Here is a 24,230-nt window from a genome sequence, read left to right as displayed (position 1 = left end):
TTAAAATGATCATTTTTTATATCCTATGCAATACAACTGAATATTGGTAAAACATTCATGGGGAAATTAACTAAAATGACTTGCAAGTTCAGTTTTCATGAACGCCCACTAGCCTATACTTTACACTGCAGAAATACTCACAAAAACCAATCCACTGCAATGATAAGGGTGATATCGTCTGTAGGCAAACCAACAGATGTCAATACAATCACCATAGTGACGAGGCCAGCCTGAGGAATTCCTGCTGCACCAATGCTGGCTGCTGTAGCCGTAATGCTGTTCAGAGAAAGGAGACACCAAAACAATCACACAGAGCTTTTAATTTTTAAACACACACATAGGTTGTGTTTTTGTTCTATCTATCATCTATCATCTATCATCTATCTATCTATCTATCTATCTATCTATCTATCTATCTATCTATCTATCTATATCATCTATCTATCTATCTATCTATCTATCTATCTATCTATCTATCTATCTATTATCTATCTATCTCATCTATCTATCTATCATCTATCTATCATCTATCTATCATTATACAAAAATGTTTTCCCTGCCTTCCTTTATGTCTTATGAGAAAAATTTGCACATACTCTACATCAGCCTTTCCTAACCTGGTGCTGTCCAGATGTTTTGGACTAAAACTCCCATCTAGAAGAAGAAGAGTTTGGATTTGATATCCCGCTTTATCACTACCCGAAGGAGTCTCAAAGCGGCTAACATTCTCCTTTTCCTTCCTCCCCAACAACAAACACTCTGTGAGGTGAGTGGGGCTGAGAGACTTCAGAGAAGTGTGTCTAGCCCAAGGTCACCCAGCAGCTGCATGTGGAGGAGCGGGGAAGCGAACCCGGTTCCCCAGATTACGAGACTAATGCTCTTAAACACTACACCACATTGGCTCTCTAGCCAGCACAGCCAGCTGGAAGGCAACAAGTTCAAAATGCCTGAGCCAGATCTGTCATTAGGGACACCTCTCTGCTCCACGATGTGGTGCCATCCAGTTGTTGCACTGAGCAGAAGGCTGTCAAAGCACTTTCCTGTGGCCTTGAACTCAGCTGATGGGTGGTTAATTCAAGCCTGCTTTGTGCAGGGATTAGTAGCACAAAGTGGTTTACATTGAAACTGCTAATAAAACGGAGGGGAAAAACTCGGCTGATGACTGATTGGGGCACACCTAGCTCCTGCAAAGGAACAACCAGGAGCTGACTTCAAGCTCCCAAATGTTCCTTTGTAGTCACATGCAGAGCTACCCCACACCTGATGGAATACTGCATATGACATCAGATGGGTGTGGTTTGTTAGGAATGGCCAGATTTGTACCACAGACTGGAGGTTCTCCACCACCCCTGCTGTAGCTGATTAAGACTGTGCAGTAATCCTATATACACTTTTCTGGCAGCAAGTCTCACTGAACTCACTGGGGCTTACTTCTGAGCAAACATGAATACACTTGGGGTGCAAAGTGCAGATTAAACCGATATATGTATTATAATGCTTTAAACATATGTGCTATAATATGTTTTTGAGACGTGTGCTTGCTTTTGCCTATAACCTGTATTTGGTTGGCCAATAAAATCTGATGATAACAATGATATTCAAGGAATCATCATTTACTCTTTACCCCTGATTATGAAAATTACTAAAGTTACAGGAATCACTGAAGATTTTCTCAAATGAGTACAGAACAGGCTCAAGGAAGTATGCTGAACTGTGTTGATAAAAAGGGATCTATTTCAATGGGAGAGAATTCTAGCCCAATCCAATGCATGCCTACTCAGAAGTGAGTTCAATGGGACTTGCTCCCAGGTAAATGTGCATAGAATTTCAGCCTGAATCATTAAGTTATTCAAGGACCCCCATTTTATTCAACATTATGGCGATCCTTTTCTTTCTTCTTCCTTGTACAGTCTAGCTTGTGAGGGCTATATTGTGATACCCATCCCCCTAGAAGTGAGCTACTTCACTATGTTAAGTGATGATTTAAGTCCTATTGCTTTCAGTGGATTTACAAAACCTGGAGCTAACTCATATTGACAATGTTTTCAATCATGGGCATAATGAGGTACAGCTGAAATATACTGTGGCTCCTATCACATGTCTTTCCCACTACCATATGATGCAAAAAGCAGCCCATGCAAACGTCTAAGGTTTTGCAACATTTACAAACCTGATTGTGATAATCTGTCCAAAGTTGAGGTCCATGTTATTAACCTGTGCAATGAAAATTGCAGCCAGTGCCTCATACAAAGCTGTACCATCCATGTTAATAGTAGCACCCACAGGAAGCACAAATCTTGTAATGCGTTTATCTACTCCATTATTCTCTTCCAAACACCTAAATGTGATCGGCAAGGTGGCAGAACTAAAGCCAAAAGGGGGGAAATGGAGAAAAATTAACTCATCAGAAAAGGCAGGTAATATTGATATGGATGATGGCTATACACATTTTACTGACATTATGGAGCCACCCAGAACAAGGACGGCAGACAGAGATTTCCTGTCTCCTCAAATTACCTAAAAAATATTATTATTTAAATGAAATTAGTTCACATGTTCAACTGTGTGCCAGTGCCCCAATCTAGCTAAGAGCATCTCCACACATAGTTGGGTGCCTGTGTGTTATTGGTAGAGCCCATACCTCAGTGGTGGATCTCATGAGTTGCCTGCAGATGTGTCCTGGTTCACACCCTGTCATTTCAGTTGAAAGCCTTAGATCTGGAAAGCTAGTGCCAAAGTAGATAGCGCTGGATATAAAGTAGTCCCAGATGCACACTTACTGGATCAGGAACCATGGGCTGTATCCAATGCTAGTCCATTTCAGAACAGACCCATGAGTGTAAATTGGATGTCCATTGGTCTGTGCACCCAAATGTGAAATCTCTGGCCCTCCAGATGTTGCTGGGCTTCAGCTCCCATTAGCCCAAGCCAGCATAGTCAATGGTCAGGTTTGATGAGAGCTACAATCCAACAACACTTGGAAGGCATCAGGTTCTCCACTCCTGGCCTAAACTCAATGCACTGCTGTAAACATTATGTGAAGTTCCCTGTCCATACACTGGTACAGCTTGTCATATTAATTCTCTTTGTAAAACATGACTTTAGGGACGCGGGTGGCGCTGTGGGTTAAACCACAGAGCCTAGGACTTGCTGATCAGAAGGTCGGTGGTTCGAATCCCTGCAACAGGGTGAGCTCCCGTTGCTCGGTCCCTGCTCCTGCCAACCTAGCAGTTCGAAAGCACATCAAAAGTGCAAGTAGATAAATAGGTACCGCTCCGGCGGGAAGGTAAACAGCGTTTCCGTGCGCTGCTCTGGTTCGCCAGAAGCGGCTTAGTCATGCTGGCCACATGACCCGGAAGCTGTACGCCGGCTCCCTCGGCCAATAAAGCGAGATGAGCGCCGCAACCCCAGAGTCGGTCACGACTGGACCTAATTGTCAGGGGTCCCTTTACCTTTACCTAAAACATGACTAGAGCTGGGTTGAGGCAAAAGTGGAGTTATTAAAATGGTGTATGTGCATAAGCAAACTCAGTGAACTCACCCCGTTCACTCAAAATCAAACTTGATCTTGGCTATGAATATTCCTACCTTGAAGATGTTCCCAGGGCTGTGATAAGAGCTTGCAGCAATCCTCCAATGAAGACCCAAGGGTTCTTTCGAGTGATTAGGAAGTAGAGTAAAGGGAGCACTACAATAGCATGGATGAGCAAGCCAATGATGACAGTAACAGTATACATGGCAAGCTGCCCTCCAATCACACCCATATCTTCCATCTCAACAATTTTTCCAGCAATCAAAAACAGGATACCAAGTGGCGCATACCTACAAACAAACCACACAGTTAATATAATATATGGCTATCCAATGAGAAGCCTAGGTGTGTATATTTTGGTGGTGCTATTTGCACGCACTCAGAAATTTCCTGACACATTTCAAGGGGGCTAAGGCTGAAATCCTAAACACATTTACATGAGAGTAAGCTTCACCAAATACAGAGGAACTTACTTCCAAGCAAACATGCATGAGATTGTTCTGTTATTTAGCCACACTGGAAATTAATGGCAAATAAATGGAGAATGTTAGGCAGGGAAGGGATATTTCCTCTTGTATTCTGTAAAATGCCATGCACACGGATGGTGCTAGATAGATCAACAAATGTAGCATTCAACACCTACCACATGATTAGTGATACGAGGCGCATGATAGCCTCATTAAGGCTATCAAAGAATTCTCTCAATGCTCGTCCTTGCTCCTTCATGTTCCCTATCACCAGTCCAAAGCTGATTGAGAACACAACCAGTCCAAGTGCATTTACTCCATTTACAGCCCCTGGAACAGGGATCATCTCCTTTTTCAACTGAGTTAGGTTTTCCATTGCTTCGGACACATTGTTTATAATGCCAGCAAGGACAGATGTTTCGTTTGAGTCAACTGCTATACTAGGTGTCCGTTCCTCATAGTTTGTTTTGAACTGTGAGAGATGGGGAAAAGGAGAGACGTTATGTCCGTGTCTTTTCTAGGCATTACAAAAACATAATGGCTAAGACTACTCAGTTGCATCAGAAGATTTACTTGAAGCTCCTGGATGAAGATAGGTGTAATTAAAACCATACATCGTTACCTGTTTAAAGCAGGCTTCCACCAGATTCGGAGGGAACATGTTTCTGTGAAGAAAGAACAACAACTATTTGAGGAATAGTACACATCTTTTATCATTTCAAGATGAAGCCCTATTGAAGCTGGTGGGGTTTACATAAAGGTAATATGTATAGGGTTGGGCTCCATGGTCATCTATTTGGCCTGACCCAATAGGATTCTTCTTACGTTCTTATGCTCATAAGAAGCTTCCATACCATACTAGGTCAGATTGTTTGTCCACCTAGTGATGATAATTTATAGTGACTTGCAGTGGTTCTTGGGGCAGAGGTGTTTCCCATCATTTGCTACTTGATCCTCTTAATGGGAGATGTGAGGGACTGAATATGAGACATGTATTCTACCACAGGCATATGGTCTCAGCAGTATATTGAACTAGCATCAATTTACTCTCTCTTTTTTCCTTTCCTTTTTTCTTTTTAAAAAAGACTGCTACTTCTTTGCAATTCACCAAATTAATCTCAGCGAATTTTCTCCTCAACCTTTTGAGCAAGAGCATGCTGCAAATCTACCCTGCCTCAAGTTTACTTTGGTTAGACAATAGAAATAATAAATACACGTCTTCCTTGATTCAGAATATAAACAACACTTTTGCAGTGAGAAAGTAAAGCCGCTGAAAGAGGAGGGTATAGAAAGGGACCCTCCAAAACTTAGAGCCAGAGCATTATTTGAAATCACAGTTCCAACAGGTTCACAGTCAACCCACAGAAGAAATTCTCAAATTCTTCACACGCACAGCTGTGGGGAGAATTGGGGCAGGTCTGCCTAAGGCGTTTTGCCAACACAAAGGATAAGATGGTGTCCCCCAAATCCACATATCACAATCCGCAACATTTTTGTACATTTTTTACATTTTGTACATTAATGATTTCCAGAATGAAATGTCCACAACAGGAAGTTAGAACAAAGTCCTACAGTAATCTTTCCATTTTAAAAATTCTATGTAAAATTTTATTTGAGTCAGTACTATAAAATTCTAAACTTAAAAAAGCCACAGACATCCTGTTATTATGTCAAGGAGTCCTACGCTAACTATCTTCTTCTTTTACTTTTCCATTCTACATACAGAATCATACTGGAGCCCTGGAACATAGGAAGCTGCTATTTAAACAAGTCAATACATGGGTCCATCTAGCATCAACATGCAGCACCTCTCCATGGTTCCAGATGGGACATTCCCAGCTTTGCTTGGAAATGCCACGGATTGAGCCTGGTACTGCCTGCATGGAAAGCCATTGCTCTACTATTGAGATCAAAGGTGGCTGGCCCCTGAATCTTACCTCAATACTGGTGATGGGACAATTTCCTCCACCATACTGAGCACAGCAGGAGAGTTTCGATAGTGCAGAGTAGACCAGCTTAGGGAACTCAGGGGAAATGGTGGGTGAATACCACCTCCTCAGTTATGTTTCCTGAGGCAGCCATATTACTCTGCCTAATAGTATCCATTCTGAAGGAAATCAGCCCTGAGTGCTCACTGGAAGGACAGATTGTGAAGCTGAGGCTCCAATACTTTGGCCACCTCATGAGAAGAGAAGACTCCCTGGAAAAGACCCTGATGTTGGGAAAGATGGAGGGCACAAGGAGACGGGGATGACAGAGGACGAGATGGTTGGATAGTGTTCTCGATGCTACAAACATGAGTCTGACCAAACTGCGGGAGGCAGTGGAAGACAGGAGTGCCTGGCGTGCTCTGGTCCATGGGGTCAGGAAGAGTCGGACACGACTAAATGACTAAACAACAACAAATAGCAGGGCTGACCCTGAATGGGGGAATTATGAATTGCTTCAAATCTCATTAGTAAACCCCACAGTACATTGTTAAGAAGCTTAAAAAGCCTGATCAATAAGCCTTGGGGGTCTATGTTTACAAGTTATTTCTGAGCCGGGGGTGCCATTTTGAAGGGAAAAGAGAGCGAAAAGAGATTGATAGCTCGGTGTTAATAAATTCAGTCATATGCTGTAACTTTCATTACCTTGCTTATACGACAGAAAATGCATTTTTACCTGATCAAGTCCAGAAAGGCATCTGCGGCTGTCACTCGCACAATCTTGCCTTCTCGGTGCATTTTTTCCTTCGACCCTTTCCCTGGATGGATGATGACCACCATGATAATTCCAATCAGGACAGCAATGATTGTGGTGCTCATGTAGTAGACGACGGCTCGGAGCCCCATCTTCCCTGATGCTTTGCTGTCCAGGGCAGCAACTCCTAGCAAATAGAAGCATGAGAGTGAAACTAGAGTCTGTACATCACAAAAAAACTGTGAATACACATACAGTGGTACCTCGGGTTGCATAGGCTTCAGGTTACAGACTCTGCTAACCCATAAATAGTAATTCAGGTTAAGAACTTTGCTTCAGGATGAGAACAGAAATTGTGCTCCGGTGGCGTGGCAGCAGCAGGAGGCCCCATTAACTAAAGTGGTCCTTCAGGTTAAGAACAGTTTCAGGTTAAGAACAGACCTCCGGAACAAATTAAGTACTTAACCTGAGGTACCACTGTACTAGAATAAGCATTCTTGTAATACGAGAACCCTGATGAATGGCGTGGCTTTCAGAAAAAGAAGTATTTCTTCTCAGAGAGCATGTTGTTAAATTACGGAATTTGCTCCCACAAGTTACAGCCACCAGCTCTGATGGCTTTAAAAGAGGATGAGATAAATGGAAGAATAAAGCTATCAGTGACTACTAGTCACGATGGCTATATTACCAACAGTATCAAAGATAGAATGCTTCTGAATATGAAAGCAGATGCTCTCTCATGGAGCTACAGTCCAAAGAGGGAAGGGTCATAGTTCAGTGATAGAGCAACTGCCTCCCCACCCACAGATTCAATCCCCAGCAACTTCAGATATCATAGAATCATAAAATTGTGGATTTGGAAGGATCATCTAGTCCAACCCCCTGCAATGCAGGAGTGTTTTGCCCAACATGGGGCTCAAACCCACAACCCTGAGATTAAGAGTCTTGTGCTCTACCGACTGAGCTATCCCACTTCAGTGTTGATGACACTGATGCAGATGGCCCAATGGTCTGGCTTGATATAAAGTGACTTCCTTTGCTCTTATGTTACCTTTCTCCCTTGAAATTTGAGACATGGTGTGCTTTATAACAGCACAACTGCAGGGGAGATAAAAGCTTCCCCTCTCTCCCTTGATACACATGAACTACCCTTGGATTGGGAGAGATGGTATGTCTGTTTTCGGAATGCGTTGCAAATGCTATATAACACAATTATTTTGTGCTTGAACTTCTTATGTTGTAATTTCTTATCTACAAAAGAAGCTGGTCACGTTCCCAAAAATTGTACAAATTGTTATAATTCACAAATTTTAATTTAAAAATTGTACAAAGAAACGCATGAATATATATTAAAAACATACAGTAAAAACATCACATTATACACAGGCTGTAGATGCTATTACCCCCAAATATTGAGCTGGTATAATCTTTTACTATTTCCATATAGTTTCTAATATATGTATTCATTATTATTTAATTTCTATAGTGCTTAATATATTAAAAAATATCTCCAAGCAGTGTGCAGAAAGCTGAAACAACAGGCAACTTAAACAGATATTACAAAAACACACAGCTGCATATGAAAATGTTACATTAATATAAAGTTTGTAATATATAAAAATATCAATTCATTTTCCTTCTGACACCCCTTCCTCTCTGCCTCCAGGTGAGAACCCAGGGTGCAAACAAACTCTCACCCACCAATGAAAAGAGTTCCTGAAAACAGCTGACATCACCCTAGTCTCTTACTCTGGACTTGCTTTTTATGGACATGCCCAAGGAGGATGGTACTTTCTTAGGCTGCCCACAGCTGCACTCTCCACACCCAGTTCCAGGTGCAGCAGGTTTGATGAGTTTCCCAGGGGGTCCAAAGGATGGGGAAAATGCTCCCCTCCACTCACAACTCTTTCTTCACCCTCTGTCCTCTCCTCCTCTGGCATCATACCCCTCCTTCAAGCATCTTAACTTGTGGGAGTGCATCCTTCCATCAGTGCTCCTGCAGATACTTGATTACAGGTGCAGAGGAAATTCCACATTTAAATAGAGATGAAATGGACACAGGACAAGAGTTCTATCTGAACTAATCAGCCCCTTGAGTTATAAGTGGGGTCTTCTGCTTCCTGATTCCTTCTTATTGCTGCAGGCAATGCACCAGGTAGGAGTTAAGTGAGAAGCAGAGTAGTGTTAAGAACTGCCACTTTTCAGGAAGTGGGTAAAGCATAGGAGAGGTAATCAGCTCCAGGAGCAGTAAAGGCTTTGCTGATTTTTTGGAAAGTATATGAGATCCTGTGACTTGACCTGATCTGCTAGACCAGCCTCGTCCAAGCTGGTGCCCTCCATATGTTTTGGATGCCACCTCCTTTCAGCTCCCAGTAGAAGGGACAATGGTCATGGATGATGGGAACTGCAGTCCACAACATCTAGAGGACTTGGGGAAAGGCTGTGCTAGACTATCCCTCCATGATCAGAGCAGGATGTGAAGGACACAGCTAGTACAAGTCTGAAGGAACAGCTAGCTAATCCTAGCATAGACTCTGTCAACCAGGAGGTCTGTTGTCATTTCAGACAAAGGACAACAGTCCTCTGATAGCATTAAAAAAACAAAACAAAAGCATTTTAAGATACACAGGGAGTCTCTGCAGATATAAAAAGGTCCATGCTTTAGACAACCAGCAGTTGGAAGGTGATGAAGAGGATGAGAGATGGGATGCAGCTAGTGTGCTCATCTCTACTTGTCCCCATCACATGTTCACATGTTCACTGTCCTCTATTCATAGCACCTGAATTGCTTTACTGTTTTTAGTGTATGCCATACGTTTTTAATGTAAGTCCCTTGTTTCCCTGGGATGCTCCTAATTACTCTAGATTTTTTTTTTTTAATAGGGTTGTTTGAAGACTGGTAGATCATTGTATGTTTCCAATTTCCTCAGTAAACATCCCTGAAAGGTGTATAAGAACATTAAAAGTGCCTTGATAGGGTCAAAATCTCAGCAACTATCAAGTGAAAAGAAATTAGCTGGCGGCCCACCAGTGGACTGTGGTGGTCCACCTGTAATATTCTTCACTGAGCTCTCCTGATGAACCTATGGATATTGTATCGCTGGCATATTATACCTACAGGGCCCAACAGAATTTAAAAAACCAACACTTTTAGCTGCTGAAAATGCCAGGTTGACATGCTGAAGTGTTCCCTATACTTATGGGATGCAGGTGTAGAGGAAATTATCAAATAGTGAGGATACAGTTTAAAATTTGATCTGCAAACTGTAATTCCGAATTATTTGGAGGATTAATGACAAAGCAGCTACTAATTTGCAAATAGAAACCCAATTCTGGAATGCCCTCCCTTAAAAGGCTCACTAGGTGCCTAAGTTGCTATATTTTGGTGCCAGAAAAAAAAGTTATCTAGCCAGGTATTTTAACTGCTGTCATCGTTAACCCTGTTTAATATAAACAAAGCAAAACAAACCTGGCATGTAATACAAAGAGACCTCCAATGAAGATGATGTAGAGATATTTTCATTTGGACCACGGTTCATGAATCTTTCACCGGGGTCAAGGCCTCTTGCCCTCAGACAGGTTCCCCAATGCCATGTTTTGTGGAGAGACTGTGATTACTTCGAGATAATTTTGTACATGCTCAGATTCACTCTTGTCTTTTAATCATCACTTTCCATAACGCCGCCCTTGGCACTGAAGCCAGGTTCTATAGCTGAAGAGCATAGGCAGGCTCCAAATAAACTCCAGACATGCTGTGCTTTGAGCTGCAACTGATTTATCCTCTGAAACTTGTCAAGTGCAAAGCAACAAGGAACTTTTTGGATGCCCAGCCCAGCAGTACATTTCCTGTTCCTCACATCTGCCAGGGCAAAGCCCTGCTGCGGGGGCTGTTTAGATACTAATTTAACTCTTTGCATGATTCCGTCTTTTGCTCACTGTATTGGAATGTGCCACACAATATGCTTTTTGAAGGGAAACTAAAGGCGTAATTTATCTTCTTTATGTGTGCTAAGCAGAGCAAGAGGTAAGGACTCGCAGAGATTCACAGCAAGCCATAGAACAGTGATTAGTAACAGCTGACAGCCTCGGACCAAGGCTCTTTCTCTTTGGTAGCCTCATTGTAATACCAGAGCACAAAGAACTTACTGTCCCAGTGCCAAGAATCAGAAGTGCAGGAGCACAGAGAAGAGCAGCACAATTTTATTTTTTTTACAGGAACAAAACACAGCTGATACCTGCTTAGTGGAGACCTGAAAAGGCCATCCTTTTATGGACGTGACATCTTGATTAGCATTTCCCCCCCATCTCACAAGAAGGTTTAAAGTTGCTCATTCACAAAAAGTAGAAGAAATGAGTGTTGGCAGGGAGGAGGGAAAGGGGCGCATGCACACTCACATCAGTCACCCACTATTAAAGGCGATTTGCTTCTGAAAAAAGAACTTCCAGTTGATGATTTTGTTGGCCCTCCTAATGCTAAATAAGCATGATGTAATGCGGTGAATTGCTTTAGTTTAATTAGAGGAGAGTTCATCATAGTAACTTGTTAAGCCAGTCAAATGGCATGGTCACTTGGGATGCAGAGCAATTAAAGCAGAAAATTAATACACTAGTAAAAATAATACATCAGAAGCAGATTCTTGATGCAGGGAAATAGCAGACACTTGTACGTGGCACACCAGATGTTGTTAGACTACAACTCCCATCATCCCTGACCATTGATCATTCTGGCTGGTGCTGATGGGAGTCAATGTTCAACAATATCTACAAGGGTAGCCATCTTTGACTTGAAAGATCATTATGTTCATTTGGCTGAGGTTACCCTCTCTCCCACATCAAATTCCCCAGTCAGGAACAAAAGGATTTCAGGGCGCTAACTTGGGCCCCACATCATGGGTGCCCAGCGGTGCCGTTATAACATGAAGTCACCCCCGGAAGTGATGTTGGAGGCCCTGCGAGGCCTAGGACACCCCTTTCAAGGCCCCCCCAAGGCCTCAGATGAGACCCAGAAGTTGCATCCAAGGCCCCACAGAGTGGGTGCTGAGCGAGCCCCCAGGGCTTCTTGGAGTTGCAACCAGTGATGGATTTGTATGACCAAACAATAGATTCAGCTTCGTATCTATGAAATGCTTTCTCAAAATGCGCCACATATACAACTCGCACAACTTGCAACTCAACAGGCTGAAAGCAGTGCACCCTCTGTGTACTGCAGTCCACCATAAACTGAGCACTGTTTTTCCAGTGAAAGTGCAGGATGCACATTTTCTCAAAGAAAATAAAATAATAAAGTTTCTGGAACCACCAAACCCAAAGCAAGGGGTTTCATTGGAAAGTGGAGCATATTGCAATATGCAGCTGATGGGCTTTCTTATGCTCAGGGGACCATAAATTGCAAGGATTAGTATATTTTATACTAATAATTATTACAAGAACTCTGAAAGATAGATTAGCATTATTATCCTCATGCTTAAGATGAATGGTTGAGGCTGAAAGATAAAAACTTAGCTAAGACTACTTAGTAAGTTTGAGACTGGGTGTCAGGTGTGTGTGCAGGAGCCAGGCCCTGTGACCAATAGGACTTTACAGGACTGGGGTCTTCCTAAGTTTGTTCTGAAGAGGCAAGGCGTGGCCACACAGGTGAGGCAGATTGGTAACTCACAGCACCTGGTGGCAAGAGCTGGGAAGGGATATAAGGTCAGCATTTCCCTTTGGCTCTTTGCCACAGCAACACACTTCCTGCCTTGCTGAGCTTGGCGTCTTGCTTCCTGATCCTTGAACCTCGGCTTCTTGACTCCTTGCTTCTTGATCCTCAGACCCTTGACTTCATGACTACTTGCTTCTTGATCCTCAGACCCTTGACTTTGTGACTCCTTGCTTCCTGATCATTGGACCCTTGGCTTCTTGGCTTCTTGACTCCAGGCTCTCTGACCCTCAGACTCTTGGCTTCCTGACTCCTGGCATCTGGACCCTTGTTCCTGCTCCCGGTCCTGACGTCCCCTGCCGGGACTTCGATTGCCGGTGAACTGAACCGTGACACTGGGACAGGGCATAAATTTGGGACTTCCACATTAACAAGGGCCAAGTCAAACATTCCCTTGAAAGAACTTTTGGCTCAGGATTTGGGAGCTCTGAGTGAGGGTTGAGATTTCCCAAGACCATCCTTCTAGGTTTACCTACCATCTGTTTTACTGTCCTGGTGATGATAATGGTGTTCCTTGGAATTCCAGTGGCTGGTTGCTGGCATTGCCATCCCCCAACTTCCAAGAGTGACAGCTGGAAGTATTGCCCTCACTCTCATTGACTCAATGGCGGCACAATGTGGTGACCTACTGCCCTCAATCTAGGAAATCCTGGAGGCAAAATGGTGATCGCCCCACACTAGGAAGCAGTCTGGTCACCAATAGCAATTACTGCCTATGTCAACCCCCTCTCTTCTGTGCCACAGAAAATCATCAAAATGACCTTCCCGAATGCAAAGCTTCTGAATGGGGTGGCAAAACTGGAGAGGCCATTTCAGCTCAGTCCTGGACCAGCTCTTCCAAATGCTGCTAGTTCTTCCAGGTCTATGGAATTAGATTTTCTCTGACGATAAGATTGATGCTTGGAGATGGCCTCAGAACTAAAACCAGCAAGATGACATTCCCCTGAAACATGAGCCATGGAGTTTTTCTCCTATAGCTGCAGGCAGGGGTCATGGTGTCACAGAAAAACCAGATTTCCCGCTCCAGAATCGGGCACAACTTTCTGACCCCTGGAAATGAGGGTCAGAGTTCATGGCCTTGTTGGAAATGCTGTCAGTTGCGGCAACGGTGCTCTCTGAATGCAGCCACACATCAAGTTCAGCAAGGAACTCCTGCTGTTCCTGGGAGAGGAATTTAGGTCCGGTAGAGTCACGTGGCATAAGGGAAGGGAGTTTTGTGGCCACAATGACACTCATCACTTACTCTCAGAAAAAGAGTAATCATTGCTGGAGGATCTGAGAGTGCATGGAATGGGGAAGCGCGAAGCTGCAGTGAGAAGGCAGAACAATCGCAGGGTGCAGGAGAAAGGAAAGAAATACCCTAGTCTTCATGCCTCAGTGCAGTGACTTGAAATTTCATGGTCTCAGAATTGGTCAAATGGCACACAAACGGCTCCTGAGAACAACCACTGGGCGAGCTCCATCTCAAGCTGCTATTTGGTATGGGAGGAAAAATGTGGAGACCATATAAAAATGTTTTAATAATTAAATGTCCCTCTGCTTAAGGAAAAAAACAGCTTTCCAGGGGCAGGACTTTCAACAGTACAGGACCCCTTCCCTGGACTGTGGTTAAACCTGCTCTCTCCACCAGTGGCTGCCTTATTTTTTATTTTATTTTTAGTTCAAAAGGCTGAAATGCAATGCATAATATTTATTGTCATGACTAGCTCGACTCTCAGTCCTGGAGTGCTGGTTCTGGAGTTTCTCACTGAATGGGAATGCGGGGAACAGGTTGCATATCTATAGCTATATCTCAGAAACGCCTTGTATCAAGATTCGTATAGAACACCACAAAACAAACAGAGATGAGCAAAGTTCTGCCATTTCATGCAAGTAACTTGCATTTTAAAAAAACAAACAAATAATAAATAAAAATTCAAGTTCGGGGGGGGGGGATCTAACATATGCCCAAGGTTAGCAACTAGATTTCTCAGAGGTGGGGGTGCTTGAGGAATGCTCTATTTAAAATGAGTTGATTTTCACTCCCCTACCCCCAGCCTCTGCAAAATGAGAACAGGACAGTTATCTTTCAGATTTCACACTGCTCTGAATATTGCAACACAGTTCTCAGCTATTTTTGTAAAGCATTTATACAAGTATAAATGTGTACTTTGCGAGAAAATGCATCCAAAGATTTATATTCCAATATGTATTTAAACGTGACTTCTGATGCAGATTAAAAAAAGCACAGATTAGTGCAGAAATGGAATAAGCTTATGAAGGAACAGATGCAAAAAGGACATGGAGCAAAAATAGATGGATCCATCCATCTTTTCATAGAGAATCACTTTGAGAAGGTAGTTTGTGGGGAGAGACGGGCCACAATCCAATGGCCCTCAAAAGACTTACTGCTAAGTTCTATTGCCTCAATGAGACTTTGTATCCAGACAAAAGAAGTGGATTCTTTGCACCACGCGAAGCAGCCAAACAACTTGTGTTGAAACATCAGAACGAAGAATCCTTACCTATTCACACTGGACAACTGACCTCATTCCCTTTACAAACTAGCTGCCTTCTGCAGACAACAGCATATGGACATCAATACTGTCTACAAAGATACTTCTAAGCCATTGATAAAGCCACTCTGTCGTCCCTGCTCAAGGAAAGTTGAAACCATCCTGTTTTCTTGCCAGCCACCCCACTGCCCCTCATCCCTCACACCTTTCTTGGTTCAACGATGGGTCTTCTTCCTCCCTCTGATATTTGTTGTATTTATAAAAGAGTGGAGGAAGGAGAGAAGGATATTTTCTGTTTTAAAAATAATATCATTGCAGTCACACAAAGCAGTTGAGAAGATTCTTATGCAGTATCGTAAAATAGTCTAATATTTTTGTTACAAGTCAAAATACTCAAAGCACTATCTATGCAGCAAACCTTTTATTAATTTATTTTTAGGAGGGGTGTGTAAATCCTAATTTTCCTGCTTTGTTATTTGTGGTAGCAGAGAGGGTTTGTTGCGGCTAAAATGTCTTCCACATTCTTCCATTCTTCTACTTACGCTCAGCCTGTATAAATACAGTGGTACCTCTGGTTATGAACTTAATTCATTCAGGAGGTCTGTTCTTAACCTGAAACCGTTCTTAACCTGAGGTACCACTTCAGCTAATGGGGCCTCCCGCTGCTGCCTTGCCGCGGCGGCGCAATTTCTGTTCTCATCCTGAGGTAAAGTTCTTAACCTGAGGTACTACTTCCAGGTTAGTGGAGTCTGTAACTCAAAATGTTTGTAACCCGAGGTGTTTGTAACCCGAGGTACCACTGTATGTATAAACAAAACCTTGCTATCACAGAAATGCCATCATTCTCCTGCGGCCTTCATTTCCAAGAGAAAGAGCATTTCAAGGGAGAAAAAGGTAACCACCACTTTGTGATCAAGGGGTGCTCAATGAGGGGGGTACTCAAAGGCTTTCTTGTGCCAAGGGAAGACCCCAAGGGGACCACTGCACCCAGAGGTACCATGTTGATGGCCCCTGAATTATTTTACCAAGTACCTGAATCCTGGAGTTTGCCATTGTGGCGATCACACAGGGTCCCCGGACGTTTGACGATCTATTGATCCCTGTGCCACCACTATGATCGCTTCCCCGCTGCCACCAACCTGTTTCTCTCGGGTACGCACTGAGTCCAGACAGTTGTTAACATAGACCGTCAAACGTCCGGGGATCCTGTGTGATCGCCACAAAAGTGTCGGCAGCGGTGGGATAACAACAATACCCGCCACTACAAAAATGGTATGCAAGTGTTGGGATAACATCTCTACGCAGGTGAGATACAATCAATACCCTGTGGTGGGATATTTAGATTGTTGCGCCTAGCCATCACAAAAGCGACGGCGGCAGCGGGATCCAAATTAATACGCTTGAGGCGGGATCAGATAGATACGCCTGTGTTGGGGAAAATAATACACCAGGAGGGGGAAGGGTAAATCTGTGAAGTGATTACCTAGCCCGAGTGTGTAGTTGTGAAATACCCAAGATAAGCCGCAAAGCCAAAATAACAAGGAGAAAGAGAGCTCAAAATCTGTTCGGGCAGAGGGTTTAGGCTCGTGGTCAGAGGAAGTAAAGCTTGAAGGGTTAGAGAGAAAACCCATAGCAGAACTTTGGGACCAGAGTCTTGAGAGAAGCCTAGCCAGAAGGAACAGTACTGAGAGGAAATTTCTCTTATTTTGTTAATTTACTGACAATTTTCACTTCCCACTCATTTAACCCTTTCCTTATGACCCACCTAGGAGGGCAAACGCCACAGCCATTTTTCATGCACTCGGCTGTAAGCATTTCTTTCTCTTTATCAACACATTGGCGAAAGGGAAAGAGAAAGCAGCAGCTGCTGCAAAACAGAAAATGGGAAAAGATAAGAGTGTACCTGTTACTAAGCTGGATACAATGAGAGGCAAAACCAGCATCTGCAACATTCTCATTAAGAGTTCGCCTGGGAAGGAAAAGTACTTCACTTCTCGGTAGCTGAAGTGGTATGACCGAAGACCAAATCCAAGGATGATACCTGGGGAGAAAGCAAGAAAAAAAAATGAGACTACCATCTTCATCACAAATTGCATGTATTCAGGGGCAACTGAAAGGAGGCTCACGGAAGCTCTGAGCATACACTCAACAAACTATCGAATACTTTGCTGAAATCAAGATAAATTATATCCACAGCATTCCCACAATCCACTAAGCTAGTAACCCAATAAAAAGGAAGGTAACATTAATCTGTTGGGATACAAATCCATGCTGACTCCTACTAATCACTGCATTATTACCAATATGCTTATAAATTGTCTCCATTATATTCTCCACCAGTATCAAAATATTTTCCGTTAACTCTTTCCTTCTCCCCTTTTTGGAGACTGGGACAACATTTACCTGGCTCTAGTCCTGTGCTACCTCACCTGTTATGCAAGATTTCTCAAAGAAGGTGGACAAATGTTCCGGGCGTACCCAGCAAATTCCTTCCTTACACTAAACCTGAACACATTTAAGGTAGCTTTGTATTTCCTCACCAACACCTTAGCAATCATGAACCACAATCCTGACCTTCCTCTAGTTATGCTATTTATGCAAGGTTCCTTGGAGCAAGGCATTGGCCATTAAACCTGCTTGTCCATAGTAGAAGCATGCTCCGACTTCACTTGCATGGGGCTTGCCCCTGAAGAGAAAAACCCCACAAACTTTTATTTCATTACAGTAACTTGCCTTGCACTGAAGGTCACCACACATGAGTGCCCTGCTTACAGAAGATTGGAAATAATCTTTTCAGACCTCTCTGTAGTGATTCTCCCTTCTCATCCTAAATAGGTCATGAGGCATGTTCACCTCAAGGAACCCTTGATGTTTTGCTCAGCACTATGGCCAGCACACGCAAGGTGGTCCTGTGCACCAGCCTGGATTGTCCCCAAGGACGTATATCTGTGCCAAGTGTAATGGGCAACTTGCTCCTGTTTGACCTCAGTGGCTATGGAAGGACAACTTTAAATTACAAACTCTGCAATGTGCAACAGCTGTGTGCTAAGTTCTAACTATGCTAAATGTGCAACTTTGGGCAGAAGAGCAAAAAGATGCTGCGTGCATTTCCACTCCCACAGATCAGTGTGTGTTTCAGACAGAATCTAGAAATAGCCCAGATATAAAGAAAGCTCTTAGCAAATTCAGGGTCCGTAATCTTTTTTTTTGCATCTTGCTGATGTGAACATAGTTTGTGCGTAAGAAGGGCTTCACCCATCTGAAGACGCTGGATGCTGCCGGATGCTTTGTTATCAATTCCCTTTTGCTACAGTCTCTCTCACAGCCCCCTTCATGGATCACTGCCTTGCCGTGGCGAAGGGGCTTGAATAACTAGAGAAGCTGTGACCTATGCCGTGCAGGGCCACCCAAGATGGACAGGTCATAGTGGAGAGTTTTGACCAAACGTGATCCATCTGGAGCAGGAACAGGCAAGCCACTCCAGTATCCCTGCCAAGAAAACTCCATGGACAAAGACAACAGGCATATAAAAGTTTTGACCAAACTGCGGGAGGCAGTGGAAGACAGGAGTGCCTGGAGTGCTCTGGTCTATGGGGTCACGAAGAGTCGGACACGACTAAATGACTAAACAACAACAACTCTCACAGCACATCTTTCTGCACAACATAGAGAACAGACTTCAGATTTCATAGCTGAGCTGTGGCTCATCCTGTTTCCCAGGTATGTGCTTGTAGAAAATAGCCTACTGCGCATAGGTAAATTTTGAATGCATTGCTCCACCTGTTGTTTCCTCTGTCCATGGGCATGTGGCCCTCAGAAGAGTGCCTGGGAGAGAATACGGCTCTCAGGATGAAAAAAGTCCCTAAATCCAGCTCAGGAACACAGCAGGAGGTAAATGACTAAGGCACCCTGTCTTCTACTCCGGGATCCCAACCCAGACTGGACTCCTTATGCTGGCTATTTCTGCAAAAAGAAATCCTGAGCCGTTTGACCCTCAACAGTACAACTATACTCTACAGAGAAACGGAGGTGCTGAGTATCACTTAAGAGGAACTTAGCACACTAAAGGATCAGACGTAAATTGACTAGACCTGGAGCAAGCCCTTTTCAGTAAGAGTTTCAGGTTTCCAAATAATTTGCGAGCCTTTCAAAGGAACAAAGGCTTGTAAGAAATACCCCAAAGCTGTTCTGCAGGCTTTGCCTTGACCTTTCACATCAGTGGGGTAGAAAAAGCAAATATTCAGAGAGAGCACGGGAGAAGCACATATTTTCATATAATTAAAAAAAACCCCAATCCATGCCCTGATTGTTTTCTGGAGAACAATTTATTCCAGTTTTAATATAATGCAGAATTAGAAATGTACTTAAAAGATTCAGCTGTGTATAACCACCAAAAAGAACAGAATAAAATATAAAGCCTTTTTATTCTATTTTATACTTTTTCATGTTAATGGACAGACATTAGGTTTAAGTGAGTTTTTAAAAGGCAGCTCTGCCATGTTATTAGTTACAGCTTGGTAATACTTCTACTTGTTTGACCACAGGCCATGCAAGATGATGACAAACAATAAGCACATCAGATGAATAATTACAGAATGATAAAACTACAGAACTATAAAACCAATTTTGAGGCAAGCATTCAATAGATTGCTGCATGTAAACTTGCTTATCCAAAATCAGATCTTTTACCAAACTCTGATCACACCTAAAAGCCTATCCCAGGCATCCCCAGTCTTCGGCCCTCCAGATGTTTTGGACTACAATTCCCATCATCCCTGACCACTGGTCCTGTTAGCTAGGGATCATGGGAGTTGTAGGCCAAAACATCTGGAGGGCCGCAGGTTGGGGATGCCTGGCCTATCCTATGAAATGTCTATGGGTCAAACAACTGGGTTCTGTGACGCTCCTGAACAGCAATGAAACCATGTAGCTACATTGCATCCTCTTTTGTTCTATTAAAGTTGTATCACATTTTTCATTTAAAACAAATCCAAGAGCAAATAATAAAAAAGCAGTAGACAAGCAATGAAAATAACCATCTACATACAGCAGTAACAAAATTATCACATCTGTGAAAATAACCCAGCCAATTCTACCTTCAATTAACCCAGTCTATGTCAATTAAAACGTTTATATAGGTGGTGGATAACCATCAAGGTTGTTGTTTTTAATGTTTATTTATTTGAATTGACTTGCTAGTCTCTTAGTCCAAAAAAGTCTCTAAGAGACTCACACAAAGGGGAGGAGGCATAATGTACAAAACAATAAATGTCAATAAAACCATTTCAATAACCCACATGGAAACCCAGCAGAGAAATAAAGAAAAGTAAAGCACCTAGAACCTTTTCTCCAATAGTCCTTCAACTAACTTGTCCATCATCCATCTTTTGATTACAATGAGAGATGATGGACATTTTAGCCTGGTAACCTAAAGGATGTTAATGAAGGCACCAGGCAGACCTAACTGAGGAGAGCATTCCACAAATTGAGGTGCCACAGATGACAAAGCCCTCTCACTTGTTGCCGCACAACAATGTGGCACTATTAGGAGGGCATCCCAGCCAGATTTACAGCAATGGCAGGTGCATAAGGGAGTAGGGACTCCATCAGGTATCCTGGTCTGAAGCAGTGTAGGGCTTTATGTTAACACAAGCACCTTGAACTTGGCTTGGTAGTACACTGGTAGCCATTGTACCTATTTCAGAACTGGTGTGACATGTACTCACCAGTCTGCTCCAGTCAGCAGCCCCACACAGAGTGCACTGCAATAATCAATTTGTGAAGTTACCACTGCATGGATCACTGTGGCCAAGTTATCCCTGGCTAGGAATGGCCCTAGATGGCACACCAACTAAAGCTGGCCAAGAGCACTTCAAACCCTATGGAGGCTACCAGCATTTCCATTGGCAATTCTAGATTGAAGAGTACCAACAGACTACGTAGCTGTTCCTTATAGGGGGCTGCAACCCCATTCAGAACCTGCCCAATTCCCAGTCGTGGGAACCTTCAATTCACAGGGCCACCATCTTATCAGGATTCAGTCTCAGCTCATTGGCCCTCATACAGTCCATTGCCAGAACCACAAACTGACCAAGAAGTTGTCTTGCCTCTCCTAACTCAGGTGAAAAAAGGTAACAGAGCTGTGCATCATTAGCAAGACTGTGTCCCCGCGACAGGGTGAGCTCCCGTTGCTCGGTCCCTGCTCCTGCCAACCTAACAGTTCGAAAGCACATCAAAGTGCAAGTAGATAAATAGGTACTGCTCCGGCGGGAAGGTAAACAGCGTTTCTGTGCGCTGCTGTGGTTCGCCAGAAGTGGCTTAGTCATGCTGGCCACATGACCCGGGAGCTGTACGCCAGCTCCCTCGGCCAATAAAGCGAGATGAGCGCCGCAACCCCAGAGTCGGTCACGACTGGACCTAATGGTCAGGGGTCCCTTTACCTTTATGACAAAAAACCCTTACCTGTCCACATTCACACAAACATCACCAGCCCACTTATTTGCACCTTACCCTCTGCCACAAATATTGATATTTACCGTTCCACTCCGATAGCCTTTTCCCACACATTCACTATGCAGGCCTTACTAAAACCCTACCCACTTGTGAAAAGCGGGGCAAGGGGGGAGGACATGCTCCTCGGTTCTCCACCCTCCATCTTGTTATCAATGTCAGCCCAACATGGCTTCCGGCTGAATGCCTGCAGTGCGGAGTCTGGTGGACTTCCCTGCACAATTTAGAAGCTTGATCACAAAGGGAATTTCATGACGGAGAAGGGGGGAACAGGACTGAGGTCACACAAAAGACTTGGTCCAGCAGGCACAACGTTTTATTAATGGACTCTTTCTAGAAATACCAAACATGATCCTTACAAGGCATTTGGAGGTACTTGGCTTTCTCCAAATCATACACAGCATTTAAAAAATAATTATTAATGTTAAATATCTATATGGTGTTTCTGTGGTATATCTGATTGATACCTGCCTCACTTGTGAAGGTGATGGCACTGAGAACTGGTACTCAGGGGTCCTCAGGGGTGGAGAACAGGGAGGTTTGGAACGGGCAGTCCTTCAGATAACATGAGCCCAAGATAGGGAAGACCCCCCCCCCTTTAAACAATGTGATAAATGTTATGTCAACTTTGTCTCTTTATATTTCAAAGTTGCAGGCAATGTCTAGCATTTGAGCCCTATTTTGGTGTAGGTGCCATTTATTTATTTCCTGATAAAATACTGTCTGAAACACAACTGTGGCCATAAAAATACACAGAACCCAACCTGAGCCAATGGATTCAAGTTTAAAGACATATAGGACTTTATATGTTAACATCAGCTCCTTGAACCTAATCGTAACCAGAAACTGGTGAGCACTGTTTTAAAAACAGAAAGCCCGTGTTCCAAGCCACCCATGCCAATCAATTATGTGGTGGCCATGTTCTGAACATGGGGATGTTTCCAAGGAGAGCCCAATACATTGTAGCAGCCAAATCTTCACCTAGGGCATGGGTAAGTGTGACAAGAGGGTCTGGAGCTGGAGAAAGCAAAATCATTTCCCTGATAGCATTTGGGCATCTAAAGTAAGGGCCAGAGCTAACAGTCCTCCTAAGCTGCAAAACTGGTCTTTCAGGGGAAGTGCAACCTCATCCAGGAAAAGGCTGAATGTCACTTATCAGATCCATTAAAACACCCAACTAGCAGGATTTCCAACATTGGTATTTTGCTTCAATTTCTTACCCCATCATTCAAACCATTACTGATTCCAGGCACCCGCTCAGCACTTCCATCACCTCATCTGACTCAGATGAAAAGGTGATAATGGAGTCCTGCATTTTAGTGATCTATTGGTGACACTTCAGCCCAAACCTCTGAACAGCCTCATATACATTTAGATCAAGGTAGCCAATAGGGTGCCCTCCATATGTTCTTGGACTACAACCCATATCATCTTTGGCCACTGGCCATGCTGCCTGGGAGTTGTAGTTCAACATTACATTGAAGGAACCACATTGTCTGATCCCTCTTTTAGGTGTCTACCACCTACCCAACGAACTAAAACCAGCTTTTCTTTCTGACCCAAGAAAAGGGGAATATAATTTAAAGTCAAAGAAACAAAAACTACAGCTCAGAAGGCTATTTTTAATGTTTTCTTTTTCCTTTCATATTTCAACAACACATCTGAGCCCAAAGACTACATGGCTGCTTGCAGGGTAATAAGCACAAAATTGGACAACTGCAGAACTTTTAACAGTGTCTTCTTGGTACAGTGAGCTGTGGCAAAAAGCCCTGGCAGAAAAAAAAAATCATGTACCAACTTAAATTAGCTGGAGGCAAAGATAAAATATTATATTTTCATATAGTGTAGTTTGATTTTCTTTCACATGCAAATCAGGGGCACATACAGCAGCATTTATTTCAGCCTCTCTCCAAATGATGGAAAGGAGACTAAGCACACACTGTAATATTATGATGAAGAATACAGAAAAGGTCCAAGTTGCCAGTGGAGGTTACATAAATGTTTACCTACACAGAGATGAAAAATATGTTACATGCATTGCCTTCTGTTAGTAATTACAAGATGTAACCCTGCCGATTTTGTTTATTGTTGTTTGTTTTTGCAGTCTGGATTTTTATTTTTTAAAAATACATGCCTCTTTGAGTTGTCCTGCATCTGTTTAAATTTGTGGCACTAATTCACATCAGTTAAACCTGTGCAGTACAATCTTAGATTTGTCTCACCAACTTCAATAGGACTTACTTCCCGGAAGCATTGTGTAGGATTGCTTAGTTTGTTAATCTACTGATTAAGATGAGTAAAGCTAGCAGTCCTACATAATTTAAAATAGTTATTTTACCACAATAAAATGTAATTAGCAGCTGACTGGTCTAGATTTTCGGAACTCTCATAAGACCCAAATCTTCCAGGTAGGATACACTGAGAGATGGGAAGAAAAAGGAGGAGTGGTTTTTAAAAGCAATGCAAACTTGAGATGGAATTCGTTTTGATATGTCATCCAAAATGATGTCCTCTTGTGCAGGGAAGTGTCAGAGAAGTGTTATCTTAGTAGAAATAATGATGCTTCCTATCCAAAATAAACCAGCTGGAAGAACATGGACAAAAACTAACGAGAAAGATGAATTTATGGCTGGAAGGATAAACTATTTAAAAGAGGTGCACTATGCAGAGAGAATGAAAGGGTAATATAATATAATTCCTCCTCGTGCCATTTATTTATTACACATATAACCCACTTAGATCCTCTAAGGAAGTCCAATACCAGTAAGATTTAGCTTGGTTTTATTTCAGTTTTGTCCAATTCTTTTCACTCCCTTTGATAAATATACACATCCAATTCAGTGGAT

General features: G+C 43.0%; 1 protein-coding gene across 1 annotated transcript in view; it reads right to left on the bottom strand.

Moving 5' to 3' along the window:
• Positions 1 to 24,230, bottom strand: part of SLC1A3 (solute carrier family 1 member 3) — a 36,284-nt gene that overhangs the window by 1,296 nt on the left and 10,758 nt on the right. Inside the window, exons 3-9 of the mRNA XM_080973808.1 lie at positions 16,778 to 16,915; positions 6,664 to 6,868; positions 4,622 to 4,664; positions 4,176 to 4,471; positions 3,589 to 3,822; positions 2,171 to 2,365; positions 142 to 276 (exon numbers count right to left, since the gene is read on the bottom strand). Of these exons, the coding sequence (XP_080829934.1) occupies positions 142 to 276; positions 2,171 to 2,365; positions 3,589 to 3,822; positions 4,176 to 4,471; positions 4,622 to 4,664; positions 6,664 to 6,868; positions 16,778 to 16,915 (1,246 nt within the window). The remainder of the gene's footprint in view (positions 1 to 141; positions 277 to 2,170; positions 2,366 to 3,588; positions 3,823 to 4,175; positions 4,472 to 4,621; positions 4,665 to 6,663; positions 6,869 to 16,777; positions 16,916 to 24,230) is intronic.

Source organism: Podarcis pityusensis (genome assembly GCF_964106645.2).
Source record: "Podarcis pityusensis genome assembly, chromosome: 11".
Classification (NCBI taxonomy): Eukaryota; Metazoa; Chordata; class Lepidosauria; order Squamata; family Lacertidae; genus Podarcis; species Podarcis pityusensis.
The sequence above is the reverse complement of the archived record's forward strand: the minus strand, read 5'-3'. Positions and strand labels throughout refer to the sequence as shown.